The sequence below is a fragment of the Ischnura elegans genome, chromosome 4 (assembly GCF_921293095.1).
Source record: "Ischnura elegans chromosome 4, ioIscEleg1.1, whole genome shotgun sequence".
Lineage (NCBI taxonomy): Eukaryota > Metazoa > Arthropoda > Insecta > Odonata > Coenagrionidae > Ischnura > Ischnura elegans.
In genome coordinates, this window is record NC_060249.1 from 49,456,336 (window position 1) to 49,481,235 (window position 24,900).

General features: G+C 35.3%; 1 protein-coding gene and 1 long non-coding RNA gene across 6 annotated transcripts in view; one reads left to right on the forward strand and one right to left on the reverse strand.

Annotated features, from left to right (window-relative positions):
- LOC124157414 (voltage-dependent calcium channel subunit alpha-2/delta-3) overlaps nt 1-24,900 on the reverse strand; it is a 164,528-nt gene that overhangs the window by 27,462 nt on the left and 112,166 nt on the right. For 2 of the 4 annotated variants that reach the window (XM_046532108.1, XM_046532106.1), the window contains 4 exons: nt 21,823-21,873; nt 9,108-9,222; nt 3,470-3,502; nt 2,217-2,327 (listed from right to left, as the gene is read on the reverse strand). In XM_046532108.1, the coding sequence (XP_046388064.1) occupies nt 2,217-2,327; nt 3,470-3,502; nt 9,108-9,222; nt 21,823-21,873 (310 nt within the window). The remainder of the gene's footprint in view (nt 1-2,216; nt 2,328-3,469; nt 3,503-9,107; nt 9,223-21,822; nt 21,874-24,900) is intronic. The other 2 variants (XM_046532110.1, XM_046532107.1) reach the window with 2 other exon arrangements.
- On the forward strand, nt 13,718-17,435 carry LOC124157415. Of its 2 annotated transcripts, XR_006864588.1 has the most exons (6): nt 13,718-13,847; nt 15,194-15,297; nt 15,384-15,556; nt 15,902-16,029; nt 16,186-16,328; nt 17,299-17,435. It is a non-coding gene; the product is annotated as an uncharacterized LOC124157415 (long non-coding RNA). The 2 variants fall into 2 exon arrangements; XR_006864587.1 differs by lacking the exon at nt 13,718-13,847 and having other exon boundaries at nt 14,148-15,297.

Sequence of the window (24,900 nt, forward strand, 5' to 3'; positions counted from 1 at the left end):
TGGAACTTCTCACAGTACCATGCCTCTACACATTTAAATAGTGTATATTAAGTAAGCTCAACCTCCATTGAATAAAGATAAATCAGGATATCCATGATCACCTAACTAGATCACATTCATAAGTGCACACAACCCTCCACAAGTCCATATATGGCTGTGGGCTCAAAAGTGCATAATTTACTCCCCAACAAACTAAGATGTATCACCTCAGTGAAAAGATTTTAAGCCAACTTTAAAAGGTATTGTAATCGTAGTGGGTAAATCGTAAAAGGCAGTGGGTAAATCGATACTTCCACTGTAAAAACGCTCAGCAATCGCCCAACGAATCAAATCCGCTCATCTTGTAGCCCAACAATACTAATCCGTTCAGCTGGCAGTGTCCGGAGCATAACCGCTCATCTCCTATTCTCTAAGCTTGGAGGTGAGCGTTTATGCTCCGGACACTACCAGCTGAACGGATTCGTATTGTTGGGCTACTTGATGAGCAAATTTGATTTGGTGGGAGATTGTTGAGCGTTTTTGCAGTGGAGATATTGAAATGTTTCTATAGCCTACAAGAGTCCTACAACAATCCTTAACTTTGCATAAATATGTGTGTATGTCACTTTTCATCATTCTGAAATAGTTTTCATCGTTTGATGATATGGTCATTGTTCATTATGCTATGTACATTGTTTGGAATTATATATTTTGCTCGGTTAATTTCAATGACGTGTCCTATATCTTTGTTTTGTGTTACACCAGTGGCATAGCCAGGGGAGGTACACAGAACACATACCCAAACCAATTAATTTTACCAGAAAAATATTTACATATATGTAAAGAGAATGTCTGTTCATCTATCTGTTATGCATTTCCATATGGCTGCATGGATTGCGACCAAAGTTAGTATATGTGTGCATAGGTACATCTCATGCTATCGAACCCCTTAGTGCCACTTTCAGTAGTGTCTGATGAGTTCTTTGTGTCGTTTTCTCTTTACGGTTTGTTACGTTACATCATGCAATTTCTGGGGTTGGCAATCCTGCCAGGTAGGCACACCTATTGAAACACTCAAAAATATAATGTAAAAATAAGCTGATCTCGTGCAACATATGGAAATAGTTTTTTCCACTGTTTATGTATATCATCATCATTCCTGCTTTGCTCCTTTACCTAAAAATCATGCCATGTGACTATGAATTCCAAGTTCCAAGTTTCCCTCTTCTCTAGGTACTATCCTCCCGGAGCAAAGCCGGAAGGCCTACTAGTTAACCTATAAAACAAATGTATTCTACTCCACCAATATGTTTTATTAAAACAGCTTCCTGACAAACCATCAATTCTGTAATTTAAAGTGCCAAAATAGCATGAAATGTGATTTATGGAGATAAAAATGTACACATTTTCCCCAAAGGGATGTTCCATCCCTCTTACCCCCCAGGTCATGTCCCCCAACACACCCTCCTGGCAACGCCTTTGTGTCACTGTAACATACGATCTTCTGGATAAATAAACATTTTATTATTATTATAATGCAGTCAATAATTAATGGGGGGAGGCAAGGCCATAGCCAGGGGGGGAGGGTTAAGGGGGATTGATCCCCCCACGAAATGAAAAAAATTAAATAGATACTTTATGCTCGCTTGGTGCTCACACAACGATATTATATAGCTGCGCAGAGACATCCAGTAGTCCAATGCGACTTAAGTCAATAATTATCTAAGCGAATTTGAAGGTGCAGTGTGTGTAGTTGTAGTGCAGAGTGAGAAATTAAAGTGCTGTGAATTAGTAGAGAGGTGAGTGACTTATGAGCCTCCTGAGGGACCGCAGAATTGACTTCGACACCGAGGAGTTAATTCATTTGTTCGCTGCAAAGAAAGCTAGAAGGCTAAATTCAATTTTATAATAATATTTTTATATTTTCCTTTAAGGGTTCATAATAAATATGTATATTTAACCGTATATGCTATTTTATTTATCTTATAAAAATAATTTTATGTTTGTCGACTATTCCATGAACCCCCCTGAAAATATTTTCTGGCTACGGCCTTGCCCAACACACCGTCCTGGCAACGCCTTTGTGTCACCGTAACATATGATCTTCTGGATAAATAAAAATTTAATTATAATGCAGTCAATAATTAATGGGGGGAGGGAACTACACAGTATGAAAGTAGTTGGCATTCACACATTTCCACAGATGCAATCAAAAGTAAGAGATTTGTGCTCCTTACGGCTCTGAGGAAGCTTCTTCTTCAGACACTGGATAATCTTGCCATCTTGTGAGACCACTTCTTGTGGCCACAAATGATACAGTTATACCAAAACGTTGTTTGAACTCTTTCCTATTTGACGCAGGCAAGCAGAGGAAAAAAAAGAAGGAAAGAAGTAATAAAATTCACAGTTATGTTAAACAATTTTTCATTCAAAATTTATGTTTTCACTTTAAAATTTCATATTTTTGTCTCCTCAAGAAAATTAAAAGGCATATAGACTTGTATGAATGAGGAGACAGAAAAAAATCATAGATTAATGTATATCACAACACAATAAATCTATAGGATATTTTATTTCAAAACTCAAATCTTAATAACAATTAACTCCAAGGTATCTAACTTAGGAATGATAATTTAAAAAAAATGAATCAACATATTAAATATTATGTATTCCGAAAGGAATGCATGGTCAGTTATGCTTTAGAGGATATACATAACATTTTAAGTTGAACTAGATATGTAGTCAATAAGCTTAATTTAATTTTACCCTAAGAATAAACTTTGATAAAATTAAGGATTTTATTCTCAAAAACTGTAACGACAATATGGGCATTACTAATACGCTAATTATAATAATTAAGATACATTCTCTTTATAGATTCTATGGGTAAAAATATCAGTAAAGGGATTGGGGGTAGAGCATTTTAGTCTAAACAGTTCCCACGCGTGATATAAAGAGGGAGCAGGTACACCAATGAATACAAGTCAACATATTTTGCATCAGTTAAATCTACAGAACTGTGCGAAGTAGCATATGGGTAGATGGAACAAATATTTATCCGATTCCAAGTTAATGGAAGCAGTTAACAACTAGATATACAAATTCAAACCTCATACAAGTAATCTGGAGCGGATATATTAGGGGTTGGGGGGTGGGATGGATTCTAGGAACTCAAGAAAGGGTATAAGAGTCATAAGGAGAATCACTAACAGTTAAGAACACATACTTGATGTATACACTGTATAATTTCTGTAGTCTCAATGATTGGTCAGGCATGCATTAATCTTTTCTTGCAGTGATTTCCATATTCTCAAGAGTGATGCCAATTTTAAAAAATTAATTAATTATCTTTTTTCATTCTGTGATTAATCCTTTTTTTTCTGAAAGTTTGCTAACATTAAGTCCTCACATAATTTAAGTTCTCAATACAATCATGAAAAATTGTAAAAATTTTTTTTTGAAGTGATGGGTTTATAATAATGTACTTTACCTGGGCAACAGAATCATCAGCAGGTCTATGGGGCTTATAAAAGCACGGAGTGAACAGGAATATGTGTCAGTTAGTGCAATTCAGAAGATACATAAAAAATTGGGTAAAGGAAGAGAAAAATTTGAATGGAACACTATTCTATCTCCAGAACCAAACATGCAGCAAATTATTTACCACCAGGCTCCAGCATATGTGCTTGACACCCAAGACAAAACAACACATAATCAGTAACAATTGAAAGCCATTAATTTCATTGGTGTAGGCTTTTGATTTAAGCATATTAGGGGTTGGGTTTTAAATGTCTTCACCAAGTGAAAAGTATAATATATGATACCAAAAATTAATTGCAATATATCGGCATTTAGTTACGAAAAAATAGTTACAAAATATAAAATAGATCAAGCATTTATATGTGTGGAATATCCTTCGACAGAAATTTGGAAAAAAAATATGTCATGCTCTTGCAAACAAGTGAACTTTAGAGCCACTTTCACTATCATGGAAGATTCCACAACAGCAGTAATAATGGCAGTAAAATCTTGGGAAGTGTGAAGTGATGCCAAAGTAAACAGTAATTGGAAAAAGGCAATTACAGCTGACCCAGGCCACCTTGTTAGCAAGTGATAGTAATAGCTAAGTTTTTAATTGAGTTATTTCCAACAATTCTTACCAAGAGAAGCTGATTAAGCCAAGTTGAAGTATATGAAGAAGGAGAATTTGCATTGAGATGTTCCTGGTGCGAGGGTTTGGATTTCATATGTATCACAAACTCAATGAAACTGTACAAATCCCCAAGAATAGAAATCAATTCAGGAATTACGTAAAGTTATCTATGATTAATTTGGATAAAAATCTGTTTAAACTGACTAAACCTTTGGGGGAGTAGCTGAACTCTTCTGCAATTTTTAAACCCTAGAAAGAGATTTAATTTATTTCCCCACTCAAATGAGCTAATCACGAGTACGTATGTATATTCTTACATCGGCCCCCTCCTTCAATTGTAAAGACAAGTTCCATTACCTGGAGGATGAAAGAAATATGTGTAATTGTAATCTACTCTTAAAATGCCATACAAATACATATACTTACTTCTAATTTTATTTATTTTTCATAATTATAGTTAGGTAAACTAATACAACTATAGAACCTTCTTTCATAGAAATTTCTTAGCTACACTTCAATTACCATGCATGCATGTGTACCAGATGCTTCAGATAAATGGGGCAGCTACCCAATTCAAGCACCTCAATGTGTCTAAATTAGTCTAGATTAGATTGTATTTTGTCTTTCAAAAGAACATCCTAAAAAAACACGCACTTCTGCAAAACCAGCTTCATGATTATAGGCCTCCAATTATGGAGACTGAAAAAAATATTATCATACAAACAAACACTTTCCCTTATAACGGACCAGTTGTATAAATGCCTTCTTCCAAACATTTTACTATGGCAGAGAAAACAGCATTCCTGACCAACATGTGAACGTGAATGAGTCCCATTCCAGACACTGACACTATGAACGAGTAATCCTGTGGGAGGTTTTTCAACCTGGGATGCAGTGCAAATGGTGCAAAAGAGATTTTGACTCTTTCATTTTGTTATCAAGAAGATTAAAAAAAAAAAACATGTTTAAAATGTGCTTTTCATCAATGATGAGGATATTCTGAAAGAAAAAAATGGTGAGTTCTTTTTTTTTTTTAACTTAACCCTACTTACATTCCATCATCCAGGAAGTGCAGTGCATAAATGATTTGTGTGAGAGTGAGTTGGGCAATGTCAGGGGAAAACTCCCCCAATTGCCAGCAGGAGAGAGAAATCAAGGTTAAACATTTCCACATAGTAATAACATCAACAGAACAACGCCGTTTATATATATCTATGATTTTGCCACAATACAACATAGCTCTTTAGCAACACTTAAAAAAGCAATTGTCATCATAATTTAGGCGAAGCTACTATCAAAACCTGCTTTCATTCATTAGGATGTGACGTAGAAAGTTTCATGGTTTAAGGTCGCAATTATGGGATACAAAAGAAATGCAATGTAAAACTATGGCCCATTTCCGAACACCTTACAAATAACCAGGGAAGGAATACACTTGATGTAAATATTTTATCCTTTCCTTGAAGGAACAAAATAATTTCTTAGGATTTAAACACTGGATGCATTTGACACTCGGGTTCATAATTTACACTCATCTGCCAGGTAACTTAGGAAACAAATCCCAAATTTTCGACCAAAAACCCATGAACCCTTCTAGAAATACATAAGAATCATGTTACTCATGATGTACCATTATAAATGATAAGCAAATATTCTAAACAAAATATTTATTGATGCGCTAAAACACTAATTTGAAACCACTGCTTTCCTTTGTGTGGAAGTTGATATATGCATATTTTCATAAATGGATTGAAATCATTAGAACCAATGAAATAACAGGTTGGAAATTACCTCTATCGTGTTTTCAAGCAACTACAAGCATGACAAGAATTTGGCACAGACTTTCCTGAAAATTTTATGACTGTATATAGGTTTTTTTTCAAGCCAGTGAGAGCAACACCAAGAAAGCATAGCTCACTCCCACACCTCAACATTCAGCATCTACTTTTATCCAATAGAATGTCAAGCAGTGGCAATGATCAAAAAGAATATTCAATAAATATATTTGTAGAATAACCTTTGGTATGCATAAAATGATGCATAACCAAGGCATTCAAAGTTCTCATTTTATAGCTCGCAATAATATTACAATCAATCAAGAAATAAGTCATCTTTTTTAAGGCTGATTTTTTCCCTTGATTAGTGGCAATATACACAATATAATTCACATAGCATTTACAAAGCTACTACTGAAAATGAAAAATAAACAAAAATGTGGCAAATAAATCACTTTCTGTCCAATAATCATTTCTTGTATTTCAATATCTACTCTATGCATGTCACAGGTTATCACAAGAAAATTCCTAGCCTTCAAGAAAGCATTTCAATGACAATTCCTCATTCTCGAGTACGCCTTAGCTATGTGCAAGTAAGAAATATGCTTGGAGTCATGTTGTTCAGGCAAAATAATTTCTACTAGCCCCAAGAATGAAATCTGAATCGAAAACAAAATTAAATGTCAACTTCTCAATGTAAAACACTGCCAACATGATGTGCCAAGCAAATATCTTTTTCTCAGATGATGCACTGACAAGCTGTCTGTGAAAATATATTGTTGCAATTCAAATACCACTCCACACTTCTAAAAAAATCATGAAGGTGGCAGAATCAATAAAATCTTTCACTTAACATTGACAAGCTTAGTCAGAGAACCATCATCCACCATGAAAGTGCCAAGCTAAAAGCAACCATGAGACTCTCTTGAATATTTTAAAAGAGCCGTGATATATGCTGGAGTCTAGTTTATTACCTCATGCTCTACAGAGTACAAACATGACAGCATTGGTGATCAGAATTTTGTGATAAACTAATCATGGAGATATACGGACATGCATGAATGCTATGATTTAAAAAAAAAACATAAAAAGAAATGCAGTGCTCATTGTTTTGTATTTCATGGTTCGAATTAATCAAATAGTGCTCCCATCTCAAATATATATATATGTATATCCATTTAGACATATATAAAGTGGTATGTGAAAATTTTAACATTCGACTGCACCATTATTATAAATCCACCGATTAAAAGGCGACCAAAGATTTCAGATCTCTTAACCCTTTGCACTCAACTCTTGAGTGGGACAATGAAGTAAAATAATTTATTTCTGATACAATGATTAACCCAATTAAAAGGACAGAATGATGAGGACTTATAGTTAGTGATCCCTAGTTGATGAAGGACTAAATTTATGGAATACCAAAGCGTTCCCATTGGAAACTCGGGAAATAGGGACTTCATATCATTGAGAATGTACTACATAATTCAGAGCTACATACATTTTCGATGCCTGACTTTTTGAGCAAGTTTAACACATTTTAAAGCCAACTTCAGCTAATACACCAGCAAATAGAGATAGTTTTACATATACTAAAAAAAAAGGGATATAACTACCTGGTCTTTCAATTCAACCAGGGACAATCACCCAGGAACCCATTTAAAAATTAGAGTGGTAGTAAAATTCTATTTCCTTAAAGCTGAAAGAATTTTAAATCCTATAATTCCAAAGAGGGAAAGTAAACACCATAGCTGCTTCGCATTACTGTACTATATAGCTGCATCAATAAATATGTGATGAGTACTTATTTTACACCATATATAAGTATTTTCTTGGGGTATCATCTCTAGCCTTTTGGCTGCCAACACATTCAATTGAAGAGGAAATTGGCATGCATTCCAGATGATAAAGCCACAAAATAATTTATGAAGGGAATCACAGACCATGAATTTATTCACATTAACAGACCTTTATTTCAAGGCATTAACTCTAGGAAACCTAAAATTAATTTTTTTGAATTTAATTTAATCGTTTACAAAAGATATCTTCATATTTGACAACATTATTAGAGTCGTCATTATGATCTACATGCTTAGCTAATTCTGTAATTTTTCATGCATGCCCTGATGGTGTCTAAAGGCATAAAAATTATTTAAATAATAAATGGAAACTGCCCTCCAGAGGGTCATACTTTTCCGTCGTAAGAACTGTTTTTACACACAGCTATCCCATTTGGGGTCTTTTCATGCTGTAGGTACCTGAATATTTATTACAGGAATATGTTTTCCTTCAAATAACTTGAGCTAGTTCTACGGGAAATAAGAGATGAGCTCATTAACTAGTTTAAATTATATGTGATATAGATATTAATATGTATATGAAAGTAATCAACATCATCTTAAACAATATAAACATTTCTATTTTTATCTTTCTTTTTCTCAAGGGGCCACTTTTCCTTTATTTATATACAATACATTCAGATAAAGTACAATCTGAAGACAGTGTCTTTGAAGCCTGAACTCAACCCCCCCACAAATTTGTTGGCAGCCAAAAGGCAGTTAGACTATCAGCTATGTATAGGAGTTGGTTTTTTGTGGTGTATCAGAAAAAAAACTTTTGTGTCACAATTTGCAACCAGGCGAATGAACTAAGTATGTAGTATAAAAAAATTATTTGTATCATCCTTGTATCTTTCTTAGGGAAGGGGTCAGAGCCTAAACCAAAAAAGACCATTAGCGGGGGAGGGGAAGAGAGGGGGGCCGGAGGAATTGTTGACCATGCCGTTCTAGGGGGGGGGGGAGGAGTGCAAAGGGCTAAGCAGTTATATGGCAAAAGGGGGGTCAGGGGGGGCCAAGGGGTGGGACCGATAGGGTAAGGGGAGGAAAAAACCAAACAAGGAGGGGAGGGAGGAGGAGGCATGAAGAGTGGGGGACGAGCGAGAGAGGGGTACATTTGACACAGGAGCACGCAAAGAAGCACCACTTTGGAAATTTGATATTCAATTTCAAAGTAAAACTAAGTTCTCTCATACAAAAAAAAATGGCATAGAGAAACCGGGTGATGGAGAGTGAGAGAGTATAAATATAAAGTAAATAAATAAATAAATAAAGGTTTTATACTTTACAATATTCTGTGGTGGTGGTGTAGGAGGTTGGTGGAGGAGGATCGAGATGGACAGGCTCAATAGCAGAGCAGCTTACCCCTTCTCCTCTTTCGAAGACTGGCTGACGTTTTTTGGGAACCACTCGGTCACCTTGGCGTCGAACACCAGCGACAGCAGTAGATTCCTATCACCTGGGCCGCACACCCAACCGCCAAAACATGTGAACGCGTACGCACGCACACAAACAAACACACACGCAAACACAAAAGGACAGACACCATAATACGTACAACACAAATCAGCTGCCTGGTCATTGAGCTTCCAGAGATTGACAGATTTCCAAGGTGTTCAGATATTTTTTTTTTAATCATCTCTCACCAGAAATTAATTTCCTGGGGGGAGGGGACTAGTTTAATGCAGGTTAACTGCCCCCTTAAATTTCTATCGGTATGTAGACCTTTTAATTGAAAAATTGACCCTAAATTGTGGAAGTGCACATTTACCAACAAGTTTTTTATCGAAATGATCAAACACTAACCCACCTTTTCTTTGTCAGTTGCAGACAGTATTTTTGGGAAAGCTGAAAAAATTTTGGGTGGCGCTTAAACCCCTGTAGCACCTTCCCTCACTGAGTCTGCCTATATTTGTTTAACCTTGCCTATTTTTTTAATGGTACTCTAGCTTAGTTTGAGAAACTACAGAGTTCTAACCTAAAGCTTCCACAATATTCATACGTAAACCTCACTGGTTTTGACCACAGTATGCCATCATCAATTATCAATATTTTTCCTTTGAAATGTTAGCCACATCCTATTCCTACTCCTTGTCTTTCTGTTTATATATCCACAGTTGTTTTACACCAACTCAGGCACTTAACAAGGCATTACTGTACAACAGCTACCTTTGCCACAAAAAAACTTCCAGATATTGACATCAAATTATGAAGTAATTTATTTTTCACCAAGCAAGAAAAATTTAACTATCACTCAAATATGCGTTGAGCATTCATATTTTAGTAACTTTAGAGTGAATATTATTGGAGATGCTTCATAAATTCTATTAAAATTAATACTAAATGAAAAGCTAATTTATGGTCTGTTATGAAATATTGCACTAAAAGTGGAATTCGTGTCACACAAGTTGTGCAATCTATTATAAAGGGGTTAATTATGCAAAACCTTGAAAATCTGGGCTGAAAGTAAATCACCAGGCATAAAAGAGAGCTCAAGGAAAGATTTTTTTTCTTTTTTCTCAGTCTTCAATGAACTTTTCCAATGTTGAACCTTTACTGTGACGTGATAATAAGAATTGAGTAAGGTATTAAAAAAAAAAGAATTTTTTTGCTTAATTAATCAGGGGGAAAATCCCAAAATAATTTCCATTATTTTTCCTTTTGATTTTAAATGAGCTTAAAAAAAATAAAAGTGTATTAACTAATGTTTTTTTTACTAAATTGCTGTATCTATCATGACAATCCATGGCTGTGATCAAGAATAATTCTTTTGATGTTTGATAATTTTTAGAAACTAATGAAATTTCTACTATGGAGAGAACACAAAAATCGTAACAAGTGATGTTGGTGCAAAAAAAGTGGATTCTAATTATTTTGGTTCAAATAATGAGTGCTAGTTGGTGTACGTACATTTTCAGTGGGTGAGAAGTGAGTCTTTTAATTTATCTTTCCAAAAGGGTGGATATTTAAAAAAAAAAAAAAATTTGCCTCTCTGTTGGTTGGGTGCCCCTACCATGACAAGGAAAGAACTTAAGAGAATCGAAACGAAAATCAGGCATGCTCAAGGAGACATTCAACAACACATCCATGCACACGCGACAGTTGGACATTCCAGCAGTGGTGCGGCGGCAAGTTTGTGCAAAACTTTTCCCCCCCTTGCACGACTCAATGTCAACACAATCGCCAAAAAACGTGAGGTGATGATGAGGTGACCACTTGTTTTTACTGAATGAGTGTGGAATTTGTGATTTGAGATGGGGATGAGGAAAATGTATTTTAAACTGGATTGGATGATTTCGGTAGGTTTAGAGAATTTCTATGCTTCCAGTTCATTTGATGATAACTAGAGATTCACTTCTACTTTGATGATAACTTCACAGTCACGATTGGCAGCTAAGTTTGTAAGGATTTTAGAGTTTTCACTTCACGTACTCATAATTTAAATTATTTAATAGATGATATAAAAAAGAACTTTAAAATGCTTATATTTTCAATACTAAGTATACTTCAAGTTCTGTGATATTAATAAAAGCTACCTCAAGAAGTTGAAGAAAATTCCAGTAGTTTCATTAAAGCTGTTATCGAGCTGGCTTTTCTCATTTGCATGCACCAACTCATTAATATATTTCAATTTTATAGTTTCTTATTCCGCTCAAAGTTATTCAAGGTACTATCAACTATTGATTCATTCATTACAAAGACTTCAAGACAAATTTATCCCCAATATTCACCCAAAAATGCTTTATTAATAAGTGAATTAATATGTTATTTTAGAGACCCATGATGTGGAGTTACTATCCCAGATGAAATCCAACTTGAATATGTACATCAAGAATAGAGAGAAGATGAATGTCTGGTTAAACAAGGATGGCAAAAGATATCGAGATAAAGGAGGATATAGCAGTGTGAAAAATCCACAGAGAAAATATCATCCTCCTTGACCAGGATTCGAACCCGGTTCCCATGATATTCCCACTTTGATATTTATATCATGATTCACATAAAATGTAGGCATTTTCAAGTCCCTATTGACAAATATTTTTTATGCCAGCTTGATCCAATAAAATGATTAAGTCATGGGTGGGTGCAACTCAAAATGTTTTACAGCCAAATTCATATAGATCATTAAGCATTAATAATTCTAGATAATTCATTGCATAAATCTCTATGACATAACAAAAGAAATTTATAAAAAGCATTTTAATAAAGGCTGAAATTTACTCCTGCCACTGATGTGAATATTTTAGTATGGCATATATATTCTTGATAGCCATGCAAGTGAATTATGATAAAATTATGTGATATGATAAGTGCTCACAATAGGGATTTCTTCACCAAGTTATAGCTTCAAGTTTTGATTTGATTCAATCTTCGATATCTCTACTAGATCCCTACGCTAACATAAATTATAATTCCCTTTTTTTGATTTTGCCCTAGAGAAATTCGTCCTTGAGAAACCACATTGATCACCGGAACTCTGGTATGCAGATCAGGTAGCTTATAGTTAAATACTCAGATGCAATGGGATGCGTTTCTTCATGAGGCATGATTTTTAGGCATTTAATGCCATGGTTTTGGATATGAATGGGCCACAAATCAGATGTTAGACAGTGTCAATTATTTAACCCTCCATAGAAATGAATGGTGTTGATATTCACAATGGCATTTGATGCTCTGGAGTTATTAAAAAAAAGTCAATGAACTATTTAAGCACCCCAGAAAATTTTTTACCCTCCCTTCAAATGGGATATAAATGTAAAAGATGAACATTTAAACAGCTGAAGTAAATGAAAATGTATGAGATATGTACACTGTACACACCAAAGGATGAGATTTACCAAGAAAAAATTATTTCAATTGACTATGAAATGAGCCTGAATTTCTCAAGTAGGTATGCTACGTACTTTTCCTAGGTTTGTATTTTATTTATTTTTGCACCCAGGCCATTCCACATCAATTCAACCCAGGTTTTTCCCTTAAGGTGACAGATTTTGAAGAAAATTTCTACGTGGGTTTCTATCCACTACATATGAACCCCAAGACCGTTAAAAGAATTGTGTATTTTAAATGCATTTCAATTTTTTGCATTTTTGCAAATAATGTGGAATATGAATCACATAATTCTCTCAAATGTAAAATGAGTGCAGAGTTGTTTTATAAGCCTTTGGTATTTACTTCTAATAGATGAACTGGGATGCCATGTGGGAGAAAAATGCAAATGTTAAAATATTTTCTAAAAATCCATTCATGAGTAGCCTCCAAATTTCATTTTTGGAATGGTAAGACAGATGCGCCTAAATTATAAAGTAAAAGTTAGGACTGATTCTGAGATGCAGTATGTGAGAAAAGTTAATTAACAATCTGTTAAACATTTTAGTGTAACAATAATAGAAAAGTTAATTTAATAAACTTTTTATACACTGTGTATAAAAAAAGTCTTAGCTTTACTATAAGCTATAAATCATTACTCTATGTCAATTGGGTGGTAACAATGAAACACTTTCATGGTTCAAGCCACTTTTTTTTGACAAAAAAACCAAAAAAAATTAAAATGTGCATAAAAGACACAATATTTTTAAAAACTTTCTCAGTGCACTAAGCATGAGGTTGATACCCTACAAGCACACAGGAGACTGTCTCTTGACGACAGGTAAGAGACCCCGAGGAGATGGCCGCCCTCTCCCCTTTCTCCCTTGGTTCGTCAATTTTCGAGTGTTCACCCCCACCCACTTCCGCTTCTTTCCGAGGTCAACACTTCGCCTTTCCGAAATTACATTATCTTCAAGAGGCATTATGCGGATACCGAGTGATCATGGCTGTATATTTAATTATTTTCTAATTTTATATTGGTAATTCGTCGTGGTATAACACGAATTAGACATTAATTAGTATAATTATATCGCTGACTACGCCGATACCGGAAAAGAGCCCTTCCTCCCCCTTGCAACATCCGCTTCGTCCCTTTCAGTGCCATAACCGCCATAACTCGAATCTGAGAGGTCCTGCCTTCGAAGTTACGATCACCGCACGTGTTTATCCTCATTGTTGGAGCTTGCCGGTTCTTGCAATCGCTTTTTCAACTGCGTCCATTTTCACCGCTTTGAGGTAAGTACTGATTAATTTGTATCCCTGCTAATTTTTATGGCATTATCATATTGTCTTCACGTGTCCCAAAGGACTTAGATTTTGTCATTTATTCGGTAGTGTATTCGATTCGCTTATGGTTGCCTTTTACATGTATTTTCATGTGTTACTCATTAACCTCATTAAGGATAATATTCGTTATCTAATGTACCTACCTTAGTGTTGATCCCAAATCGCCTCGTGCAAGTCGAAAATATTCACGAAGCATGGCCGTTATCCTTCCGACGCCATTATTTACTCTGTGGACATTTATTAAGTTTTGTTGAATTCCGGATAATAAGGAAAATTAATGTAAACAGCAGATTTATTTTGAGACATTAAAATTAATGAAAGTTGATATGTTTAATATTCGGCTAGCCGCCATGTTGTGTGGCTCGAGGTGCATTGTCACATTTACTGATATAGATTATAATAATGAATTGATGTCCTTTAGTCTTGCTAATACTTGAGAACCGATTTGGCTCATTTTGATTTTAAAATGTTGGTGAGTGAAAGTTCAGGGAAGGTTTAAAAGGTGAGAATATTATGAGGTATATGTGGCCTTGGAATGGGCCCTGAATATTTTTCGTAAGAAGGACAGGTAAAGTTCGTTATGAACGACTGCAACCTTTTCTTTTGCATATTTAAATTCGTGATAATGGTTGCACATAGTTGGAGCATATAACATTGGAAAGAAAAATAAATTCTCATTCTTGCACTCGAATTTCGTCTTCTGCGTTATTTACCTTGAATTTGGGGAAAGTATTCGAAAAAATGCTGAAAATTTAGTGACATATAGGCTCACTATCCCCTTGATTGTTGATTTACCTCATAAAAAGCTGATTTATCATTGTGGGTAAACTTTTCTCGGGATCCCTCCGGGTTAATGTTTTTATATCGGCCAACGTTTCAAGTACCGTCTCGGCACTCATCTTCAGGGCTGAATCATAAGGGCAGCTCATTTATCACTGTTTATTCACAAATAGGGTGCGCGAAATGATTTTCACATACTTTACGTTAATTTCGTTACTATCAGTTCATTGTTGATGTTAACGTAGTCAGTTGATTTTGTAGTTTGACATAGCGCCAATATTTACTTGTAAGTGCGCGAGAAATATTAATACTTTGATCATTCATAATTCTATGGAGATGGCGACCAAACTAAGGTCGTTCAATTCAATCAAATGTTCAAATCAGATTAATCGGTTAAGACGCAGTACTCATGTGATCCTGCAATCAGTAGCATTTAACTATGATTGGATTGTAAATTATTGTACCGATAAATCAGTGCAGTTGGGGAAATACTAATCATTTGTTAATATTGCAAGGCGTTTCTCTTCTGACTTGGTATCATAAATAAATATGGAAAGTGGAACTGGTTGATTGGCATCTCAGTGGATGTTCCTGATAATAGTGGTGGTTTTTAAGCTTGGTGAGTTCTTCTTTTGATTTCTTTTTATCCACCCTTACAGTTTATATGTATGGACTAACGGAATTTTTTTACATCTTCATTAATAGGTGGTGAAGTGAGGACCTGATGTTTGGATCATCGTTCTTCTGATTCTGGTGGGCAACAAATACTCCAGGGTGAATCTCTTCTGACTTGTTATCATACATATCTATGGAAAGTGAAACTGGTTGATTGGCATCTCAGTGGATGTTCCTGTTAATAGTGGTGGTTTTTAAGCTTGGTGAGTTCTTCTTTTGATTTCTTTTTATCCACCCTTACAGTTTATATGTATGGACTAACAGAATTTTTTTACATCTTCATTAATAGGTGGTGAAGTGAGGACCTGACGATTGGATCATCGTTCTTCTGATTCTGGTGGGCAACAATTACTCCAGGGTGAATCTCTTCTGACTTGTTATCATACATATCTATGGAAAGTGAAACTGGTTGATTGGCATCTCAGTGGATGTTCCTTTTAATAGTGGTGGTTTTTAAGCTTGGTGAGTTCTTCTTTTGATTTCTTTTTATCCACCCTTACAGTTTATATGCATGGACTAACAGAATTTTTTTACATCTTCATTAATAGGTGGTGAAGTAAGGACCTGACGATTGGATCATCGTTCTTGATTCTGGTGGCCAAAATACTCTGAGGATGTTTTTCTTCTGGTATCGTAGCTGAGAATTGGATGACTTATACATAGGGAGTGGAAAGTGGTATTGATACAGCTTACTTATTTTTTAATGTTGCTGTTTTGTGTGTGTTTACATGAGATGATGGTTTAGAACTCCGTAGGTTCTTAGTTGTCATTATCTTGCTTGGTTATTGTGTAGCTTAATTCTGTAGTAACAGATATTTTTCTTTATTAATAGGCGGAGTTATCGGTGTCGGAGTGATGTATCCTGTTTGGTTTCTTCTGCTGGTGGGAGACATTCACAATAAGGATTATTCTGCAGCGACAATCTGCCTGTTATACCATTTTGGTTGAAGAATCTTTGGAGGCACAGCTTTATACGTAATCTTTGGTTTTATTTTATTCATTATCCTCTCATATTTGGTTGATATTTAATTTGTTTTGGTTAATGTACTTGATTGACTATCTCATTCCTTTTTTATTGTCATTTTTATATTTGATGCAGTTTAAAGGAGTAATAGGAATTTCTTAATTAATTTAATAGGTGACACATAAATGGTTCATTTCCACACCCGTTTGACCACATATCTGCATTCCTCATGCAGTAGCCGTACCGTTTTGAGCATATTAATCTAATAGAGGAACTATTATCGATGGATTCTTTGGCAGTTGTTCCCATACTTATGTTGTTGGGTGATTATGTGAAACTTGCCAAGTTCTCTGCTAGTAAATTCTTCGTCAATATTTTGAGTGATTACAATTTTTTTAATTTCTTCATTTTTACGCAATTGTTCTTATTACCTTGTGATGGAACATGTTAATACCTTCTGATGGTGAGCATGGTTCACAGCCATGATGAATCTCCACAATGTTGTGAAGCAGACATGCAATTTTGCAGTAGAATTAGAAGGTTGTGCACTTAATCCTTGGCAGAGATGCCTGGTGTTTTTCTGTTGATGTTTCATTTAAGATATGGAACAATGGAAATCCCTCGTGTTTTGTTTATTCTTAAGTGTGGGTTTAACATATGGCATGGTGACATTCTTGGGATATTGCTGTGAGGATGAAGATGCTATTTTCTAAAATGCTTAGCTTTGTTGTTGCGATTCTGCAGTTTTTAATTCAGGGAGGATTCTTTACAGATTTCCTATTTTGTTCATTTTATCTTTAAAATCTCATCTTGTTCTTGTGTATCAAGTATGTTATTTTCATTACGTATTGGCTCTATTAATTGGGCATTGCATAGTATTTTAGCCTGAGAGAAAACGTGTTAAAGTTCTCAAAGCATTATTATTGTTTTTGTGTAGTCATAGCATTTTCTTAATGCAAGTATTCTGCTTTTTCTTTTCAGGTGTTGCTTCAGTCCCTTGATGCCCAGTGGCCTTGTGAAAAGCTGTTTCTATGTAATAGGAGTTCATATTTGAAGTTTCTCTGACATTCAATGTGGCTTGTTCTAGTACTTTTTGTAAATAAACCAATATTTGCAAATGCTTGATTTTCTTTGACATTTCCTACGTTTCTGTCACCGAGATTTCGGTTTGTGTGTTGTCATCGCTGTTGCTACCAGTCCATTAACACCATGTTCGTAAGTAATATGCTTTAATGTCAATTCGCATACGCCACAGATTTATAAGTGGCCGGTTAATGTATCTTGGAATAGTAAAGTAGCGGTCGACTGTAGCTCGCTGCTCGTAGTGCTGATAAATGACAACAGATGGCGCCACCGTCGCACAGTTAATGTGTCCGACGTAGTTCGCGTGGTTATCGCTTGATGGCGCATCAATCGGAAATCGGAGACCGTCTCTTGAGTAGTGCGGACATTTCGTCATGGGTTCGTCATCGTATCGTCCGGCCGTCTCCTTGTTGTCTCCGGAGACGCTTACCGCTTCCGGGAGGCGGTCTCTTTGGTTTCTGTGGAGAGTCTCTAAGGATTCGGGGGAGACAGTCTCCCGTGTGCTAGCTGGGTAAATGCCCATACAAAAATTTTCATCAAATTCTGAGACCCTAAAGGAAAAACATTGGTTGAATTGAGGTGTAATAACCCACCTTTGAGTGAGACTACATACAATGATAATTATATTACGTAGAGCTTTGGAAAGTAGATGAGCTGGCAAATAGGTATTACTAACATACAATATACAATTTGTGGTGGGTGGAATGATAAAAAATCCCGAATGGTCAATAATTGAAATTTATTCCTATTCAATATATGAATGATGATTATGACTGAGGACAAATACTACCATTGCATTAAAATAATGGATGGAAAAAGTTGTCATGGAAGCAACTATCTACATAACTGAAACACCTGCTGTAATATCATCATGGGGTAGGCCTATTTTCATGCTACTAACAAAATTACAGGGGGAATTAGTAAGAAAATCAATACTAAAAATCATTATACCTTCCATCTGTACATTTGAACACCTCATCTGCTGCCACTAATGTAGCCATTTTTTTTCTTACTAGTCAAGGGCTCAACCAAAAACACTAAAATCATGATGCATTACACCTTTGGGGCATTAGGGATAGTCACTACGGGGAACTAATAGCGTTTCTTTCCTATTATGTCCAAAGTTAGGTTTTGAATTAATGATTGAGAATGAAATTACAAAAAAATATCCTCGAAGCAAAATTATTTTCATACTTTTCTAGGACGAGAGAATTTTTGAACGGTAAAATCGTAAAAAAAACAAAATATATACGGTTCGAAATGACCTAAGAGGCCCGTGTGGGGATCCATGCTCATAGAAGCAGAAGGTATACTGAAAAAGTGGCGGTGAAGTTAGTTACAAGGTGAAGTATTTATCCAAAAATTCTACTTCATGTCCAGGGCAGTTCTAAATGACTAATTCAGAAGCTTTCTTATTCAAGAATATAAAAAGTCTCTCTCTAAAAAAATAGGCTTCATTGCAAATTAAGTGGGTGAAAATGCAAATGTGAAATGCTTAGAGAATAATAATAACCTTGAATAAATTTTAATATATAAGCTGTAACAGAAAAGCAGAATCAAATGCAAAATCTTCAAATTAAGGCCTCCCAATTACCCAAAAAATGAACAGAATAATGTTTTGGCATGGATTTTATAACTCTCTTTCTGTGATCAAAGTTTGAATTTTTAATCGCTCATCAGCTTATAAGGAATTTTAGACATGATCAACTCACAAATTCAACATGGAATAGTTACCTTTTCTAAATGGTAGGAATCATCAAAGTATAACATTTCATTGAACTCACTACACCTATTTTGTAAGAGGGAGAGGAGTAGGATTTATTGGGGTAAGGGCGTATTCAGTTCAGTAAAAACAAAGTGGAATCATTAGCAATTTCTAACTATCTAAAGCCACATCAAATGTTTCAAATTAATTTGCTTTGCAACACTACTGGTCATATCACAATAAAAACCATGTTTGGTGTGATGAAGCACATCCATTGATAGGATCTTGATAATATTGCCAAGCACCATTTCAGCAGTTCCAAGGTTTTAGAACAAAGAAGTCCAGCAGAGACTGTATTAATTAAAATGATTCTATCAGATTTGTCATGATATTTAACATTTATGTACACTTAGATGAAAATAAAATAATCCTGCAATCCAACTAAAAAATATTATTGTATGTGCATTGCATAGAATAGTGAGAAGTGACTGAATGATATTTGGCATCATCATGATCCTTTCAATACCAAAACACAAAAAATAGGTGAAGTGCCAAAATCATAATTGTAATACGACTAATCTTTCATACAATATTAAGGTGTGAGATTTATGAAATCAACCATTCTCCATAGTTAATTAGTACTATATATCCAAGATGATTGAGCTCATAAATATTTATGCTATAATCATCATCACACTGTAAGTGCACTGCACACAATTTATTTGCTTTTTGATGCTCCACAACGCCAATTGGACTAATTTAACGGATCTTTATAAGCACCATTGAAAATGCAACACAAAACTATTTTATACACTCTAATTATAGTAACATCTAAATTAAAACGAAACACAAGATCCAAACATTCAATTATACTTTTTATGCTAATTTTTTTTTTTTTTAAGATCAAGAAAAACTTGACGAATACCTCAATTTAATTCCAGCAACTGCATTACAACTGCTGAACATAAATGGGCGTATTTTTACTCTGAATGAAATATTAACTGAATAAAAAAGAAGTTAATGCTCACACAGTTAACTATGCATTGATGAGTTATTTTCCAAATTAAATTTAACCAATCTCCAACTCTTTTGCGCCTCAAGGAAGAGGTAAGATTTGAAAAGCTACTCCTTTTAGGACATTTATTATGACCAATAAACTTTGATAATGCCTCAAAAACCTAATTATTGAAATTATCATCGGCAGGAAAGCAATAATTATCAATATGAAAGCCTCGGTTAACCCTTTTCATCTCATCATTCATACTTGACATCCTCTACAATTGAGCATGGTGGCCATAAACTTTTAGAGGAGTTCATGAGGAATTCGTGCACACCAATGATCTTTCAAATGAAATAGGAACTGAGAAATTTCAACGAATCAAAATTGATAAGCCTGAAGTAATACAGGAAATATTTCCTTCGATTAAGAATGATGGTTCATTCCACATTCCCAGAAATGTGAAAATTATGGAAAACCAAAAATACCTAAATAATTCTACAACTTTACATTTGGTCAAAGGAGATGGATTAATGGGGCTTCAAGATTTCTAAGATTACATACTACCCTGCTAGCGATTATGCACCAGGGCCAAATGGCAATATAAGGCAGCACGGGTTGCTTTAACAGCATAACTGGCACTATTTTTTAAGAAAATGGATCAATGAGGATGATTACTCATGAAAATATGAAAATAGTTAATGATGCAGAAGACATACTCCTAGAAATTACCAGGCAACTAGGAGCTGCAAATTTTGTGCCATCTTATCTTCTTGGAATGGGAGCAAATTACACACTATTACTTACATGGGGAAGGAAATGTTCACTCACTTGTACATTCATGTGTACTGATGTGGAGGTGGACATTTTAACATTCAGATTGAATGCCACTTCTGGTAATGCTGATGCATGGCAGAATTACAAATAATTTTGAGTAAGTCAATGAACGAATAAAATGTTTCTGATCAAAGATGACCAATCACACTTATCCCAACGAGTGCAGAAAAATGAAGACATATGTTTTGATGCACTTGCCTCTTAAAGAAGGTTGCATGGAATCATCACTAGCATTCATTGTATTCAATCAATCAATAGCTTGAAAACACTTTTGCAGGGAAAAATTTGTGACAATTTAAAATGACGGCAAAAAATGACTTTAAGATGGAAATGATGACAAAGATTATGAAACAATCTATGCAACGTTACCTTGAAAAAGAAATTTGCTCAATAAAATATATGAGTATTCCACAGATGAATATGAAACCTCATATTTGATGCTGAAGAAGACGTGGACCAAAAAGTACGAAGGGGAAGAAAAGTCTCACAGAAGAATAATAGAAAAAAAATTTAAGGTATATTCTCCACCAGAGATAATGCAGATGAGTAGATCACAACTCGTAGGCTCACTGAGATGATGGCAGACAAGGAAATCATGGCCCCCTGAAGACGTCCATTGTGTAAATGAATCAGCTAGCAGTATACTTGAGTGTTGATACTAAAGTTGTAGACATGTGTTTGTAAAGGAAGAATCTTGTTTCTCAAAGAAAAAGATTTTCACTTGATTCATTATTGCTTTCATAACTTTCCTTTTCAAAAATAAAATTGAAAAAGAGACTGGTTTATATGAGTTGAATCATAAAAATCATATGCTGCTCATGCTCATTAAAATCATTATTCCTATCAAAGAATGAAAGGAAAGGAAACTCTTATTACTACTCACAGAAATATGAATCTTTGTTTGTCTTGTCGGACTTCCCGTCTGAAGTGTTGGCTGAAAGATAAATACGAACATATCATGAAAACACCTCAAAATGTAAACAGTCATTTCATTACTTTAAAAAAATAGAATGGGTTAACAATGTGGATCTAATAGAATTCTCTTGCTATTCAAATACTGATCATTATCCAAAAATTTCAGTCCAAAAAAAAAAGGAGTTTACACTCCTTTTGAATTCCAAATAGCCAACATTGGAGGCAGTACACAACAACTGTAAATATTGGATTAAGTACAGAAGTCCATTTATAATTCCATTCTAAAGTTATAAAAATATTAAAGCTCTCCCTTTTATACCAATGAGAACTAGGGGAGGTGTAAAAGGAACAAGGAGTGGGTGGAATCAATTTTTCAAAAGGAAATCAGATTGCTAGAATCTAGATGGGGCATTCTTGAATATGCCGTAGATACACAAGGGAGTATAGGCAAAAATTGATCAATTTTTAATCAAGATAATAAATTTCTCAAAAGGAAATCAGATTGCTAGAATCTAGATGGGGCATTCTTGAATATGCCGTAGATACACAAGGGAGTATAGGCAAAAATTGATCTATTTTTAATCAAGATAATAAATTTTCTCTTAGCAATTTCATAATGCTCTCTTTCTCTCAGGGGCTGGATTTGCGAAGAGAGATTGGAAAATTGGATATTTTTTCCTGAGGTTCCTGGCAAAATTACCTCTGCATTCCAAAGGCATTTTTGGGTATTTTTACGCAGTTAATCCAGCGAGCCAAATATTTATGTTTTGGACATGCGTGACAAGTAAAATTTTTGTAAAAGATGGATCCACTTGTACAATTATTCACAAACATATATGTTTCTACAATGAAACAATTAATATCATAAATATTTCAATCAAGGCTTACAATTCGATCTTCCATATGATTCTTATTTCCTTTTCTCATAAATTAAATTTCTCTGAGCACCTCCAAACCTTTAATATATGTACTTCCAAATGAAAACTCATGCCGTAGTTTTTACATTTCTCATACATTTCCTTTAAGTTACCTTAAGCCTGGATCACATGATCAATTTTCCTGCACAAGTCCAATGATTATTTCAGCTATGTTTTTTAATTATGAAGATTGAGATTCCTAAGGCCATCATTATGCAAATCACTTGGTCATTTGAGGCATCCTTGATGTTTACTATTTCCATTACCATAAAGCTCAATGGCATAGCCACAATATGCCTTTAGTCTATTGCACTGATTGGCTGCAGCTGTATTTCACATGTGTGTTCAGTGATGGATTCAAATAATTGAAATAGGTACAGTGGTTCCTATCATTGCTGCTACAGTAAACTCTTGATTTTACGAAGTCAGTGGGACCGGAAAATTGGCACTTCGTAAAATCGAGTTTCGTAAATTCAAACCTTTTTCATAAGTCACGAAAAAATGTTCGCTTTTGTTTCTTCCGCCGTTTTTTGTCTTTAGTGGTCTTATTTAAATGTTTTCGGTGGTTATTCTCGGTATAATTCATAGAAAAGGCTTTTTGCTATCGATTTATGATGTGAAAAATCGTTAAATAATTATACCACCATAAAATTCCCATTTCTTGTTCATACTTCAACATCAACGATCGCTAAAGAAATTCCCGACCAGTTTAGAAAACGTAATCAAATAATGAATTGCAATGTTTATTATAAGAATTAACAGTTATAAATTTGTGGTTTGGAGCCAATAGCTACTATTAAGTATGCCAAAGATAGATATTTGTTTCTGACACCCACGGAATTTTAGCGGCAGCCGGCCTAACCGCCATTTATGTCGCCCTCTATCGCTCAGTGACGAGAAAAAAAGAAAAACAAGGGTCTTAGCCCGTTTCCAAAATAACCTTCGTAAGTTAATATTTCGAGTTACTTCGTATTTTCAGCAGAATGTGCTCTATTTTCACTGAGATTCAATTACGATCATAAATAACGTAGGATGTGATTATCTTCTGGCGAATATTTGAAGTAAATTCTGTTTGAGTTCTCCGTCCGACTACTGTGTTCCATCATCTTCGCAGACGTTGCCATAAAAGACTTAATTCTTCATCAGGACTGTATTCTTCATACCGGGTGTGAGGTGACCTGTTCATATAGTATGTTTCTCTCCTTTTATGCCGACAGGAGCAAGGTTCCAACCGGAAAACGACAGGAGAAACATCTTACAGTATCGGAGAAATATAAATAGAAATGTTATTATCCACATTGATTGTTTTCCTACAAGAGACGTTTTATCATTTCTCAACGTGGTTAAGTATTGGTTCGCTAGCGTGAATTCCCAAAAAATGACACGCAAAAACCTGTACCGTCACCTCATTTAGTTTTTGTGTTCCTTTCTCCGCCGTATTGAAAGTTAGGCAAAGGATCATTGACATAGAGAAAAGATTTTCTTAGTTTTAGCACTAAAAAATAGTCGCGCCATAATCGTAAATAAATATTGTGTGGAAAGAGCAAAGAAATTAATTTCAATTGAAAAGTCAGCTGAGAAGAAGAGAGACAATTATAAGCGCGGCACCATTTTCCCGATAGTGGAAGATACTTCTTCCGCCTCTCTCCGGTTAATAACTTCCCCCCGTTGCAGGTAAAGATGAACCATGCCCTTCTCCACAATCGGGGAACGTTCCCAGTGGGTGGGGTGAATAAGAGTGGGATGGGGATTGCCTGAGGGAAGAAGTGTGGTCAGCACAAGGACTGGTGGAGGGGGCAGGACAAAGAAGGGTGGGGAAATGGCCTTCAGCTCTGCCTCAGTCTACTTTTGGGGGCCGTATTTTTTTGCGACGCACACAAGCTCAGTCTCCTTAGGGAGGGAGTGAATGGGAAATGCTGGGGAAGGAGGGGTTTGGGATGCGTAAGGTGGGTGTCAGCAAGATCAGCCAAAGGCGGCAGGAGGGAAGGGACGGCTTTGGAAAGACAGAACCCCAGCATGGGAGAACGGGGAAGCGCGTGAGAAGAAAGTTCATGGTTAGACTTGGAAGTGCGTCTTCATTACGAGAAGCCTGAAATATAAATTGGCGGTAAATAGAGCCCAGTACTTAA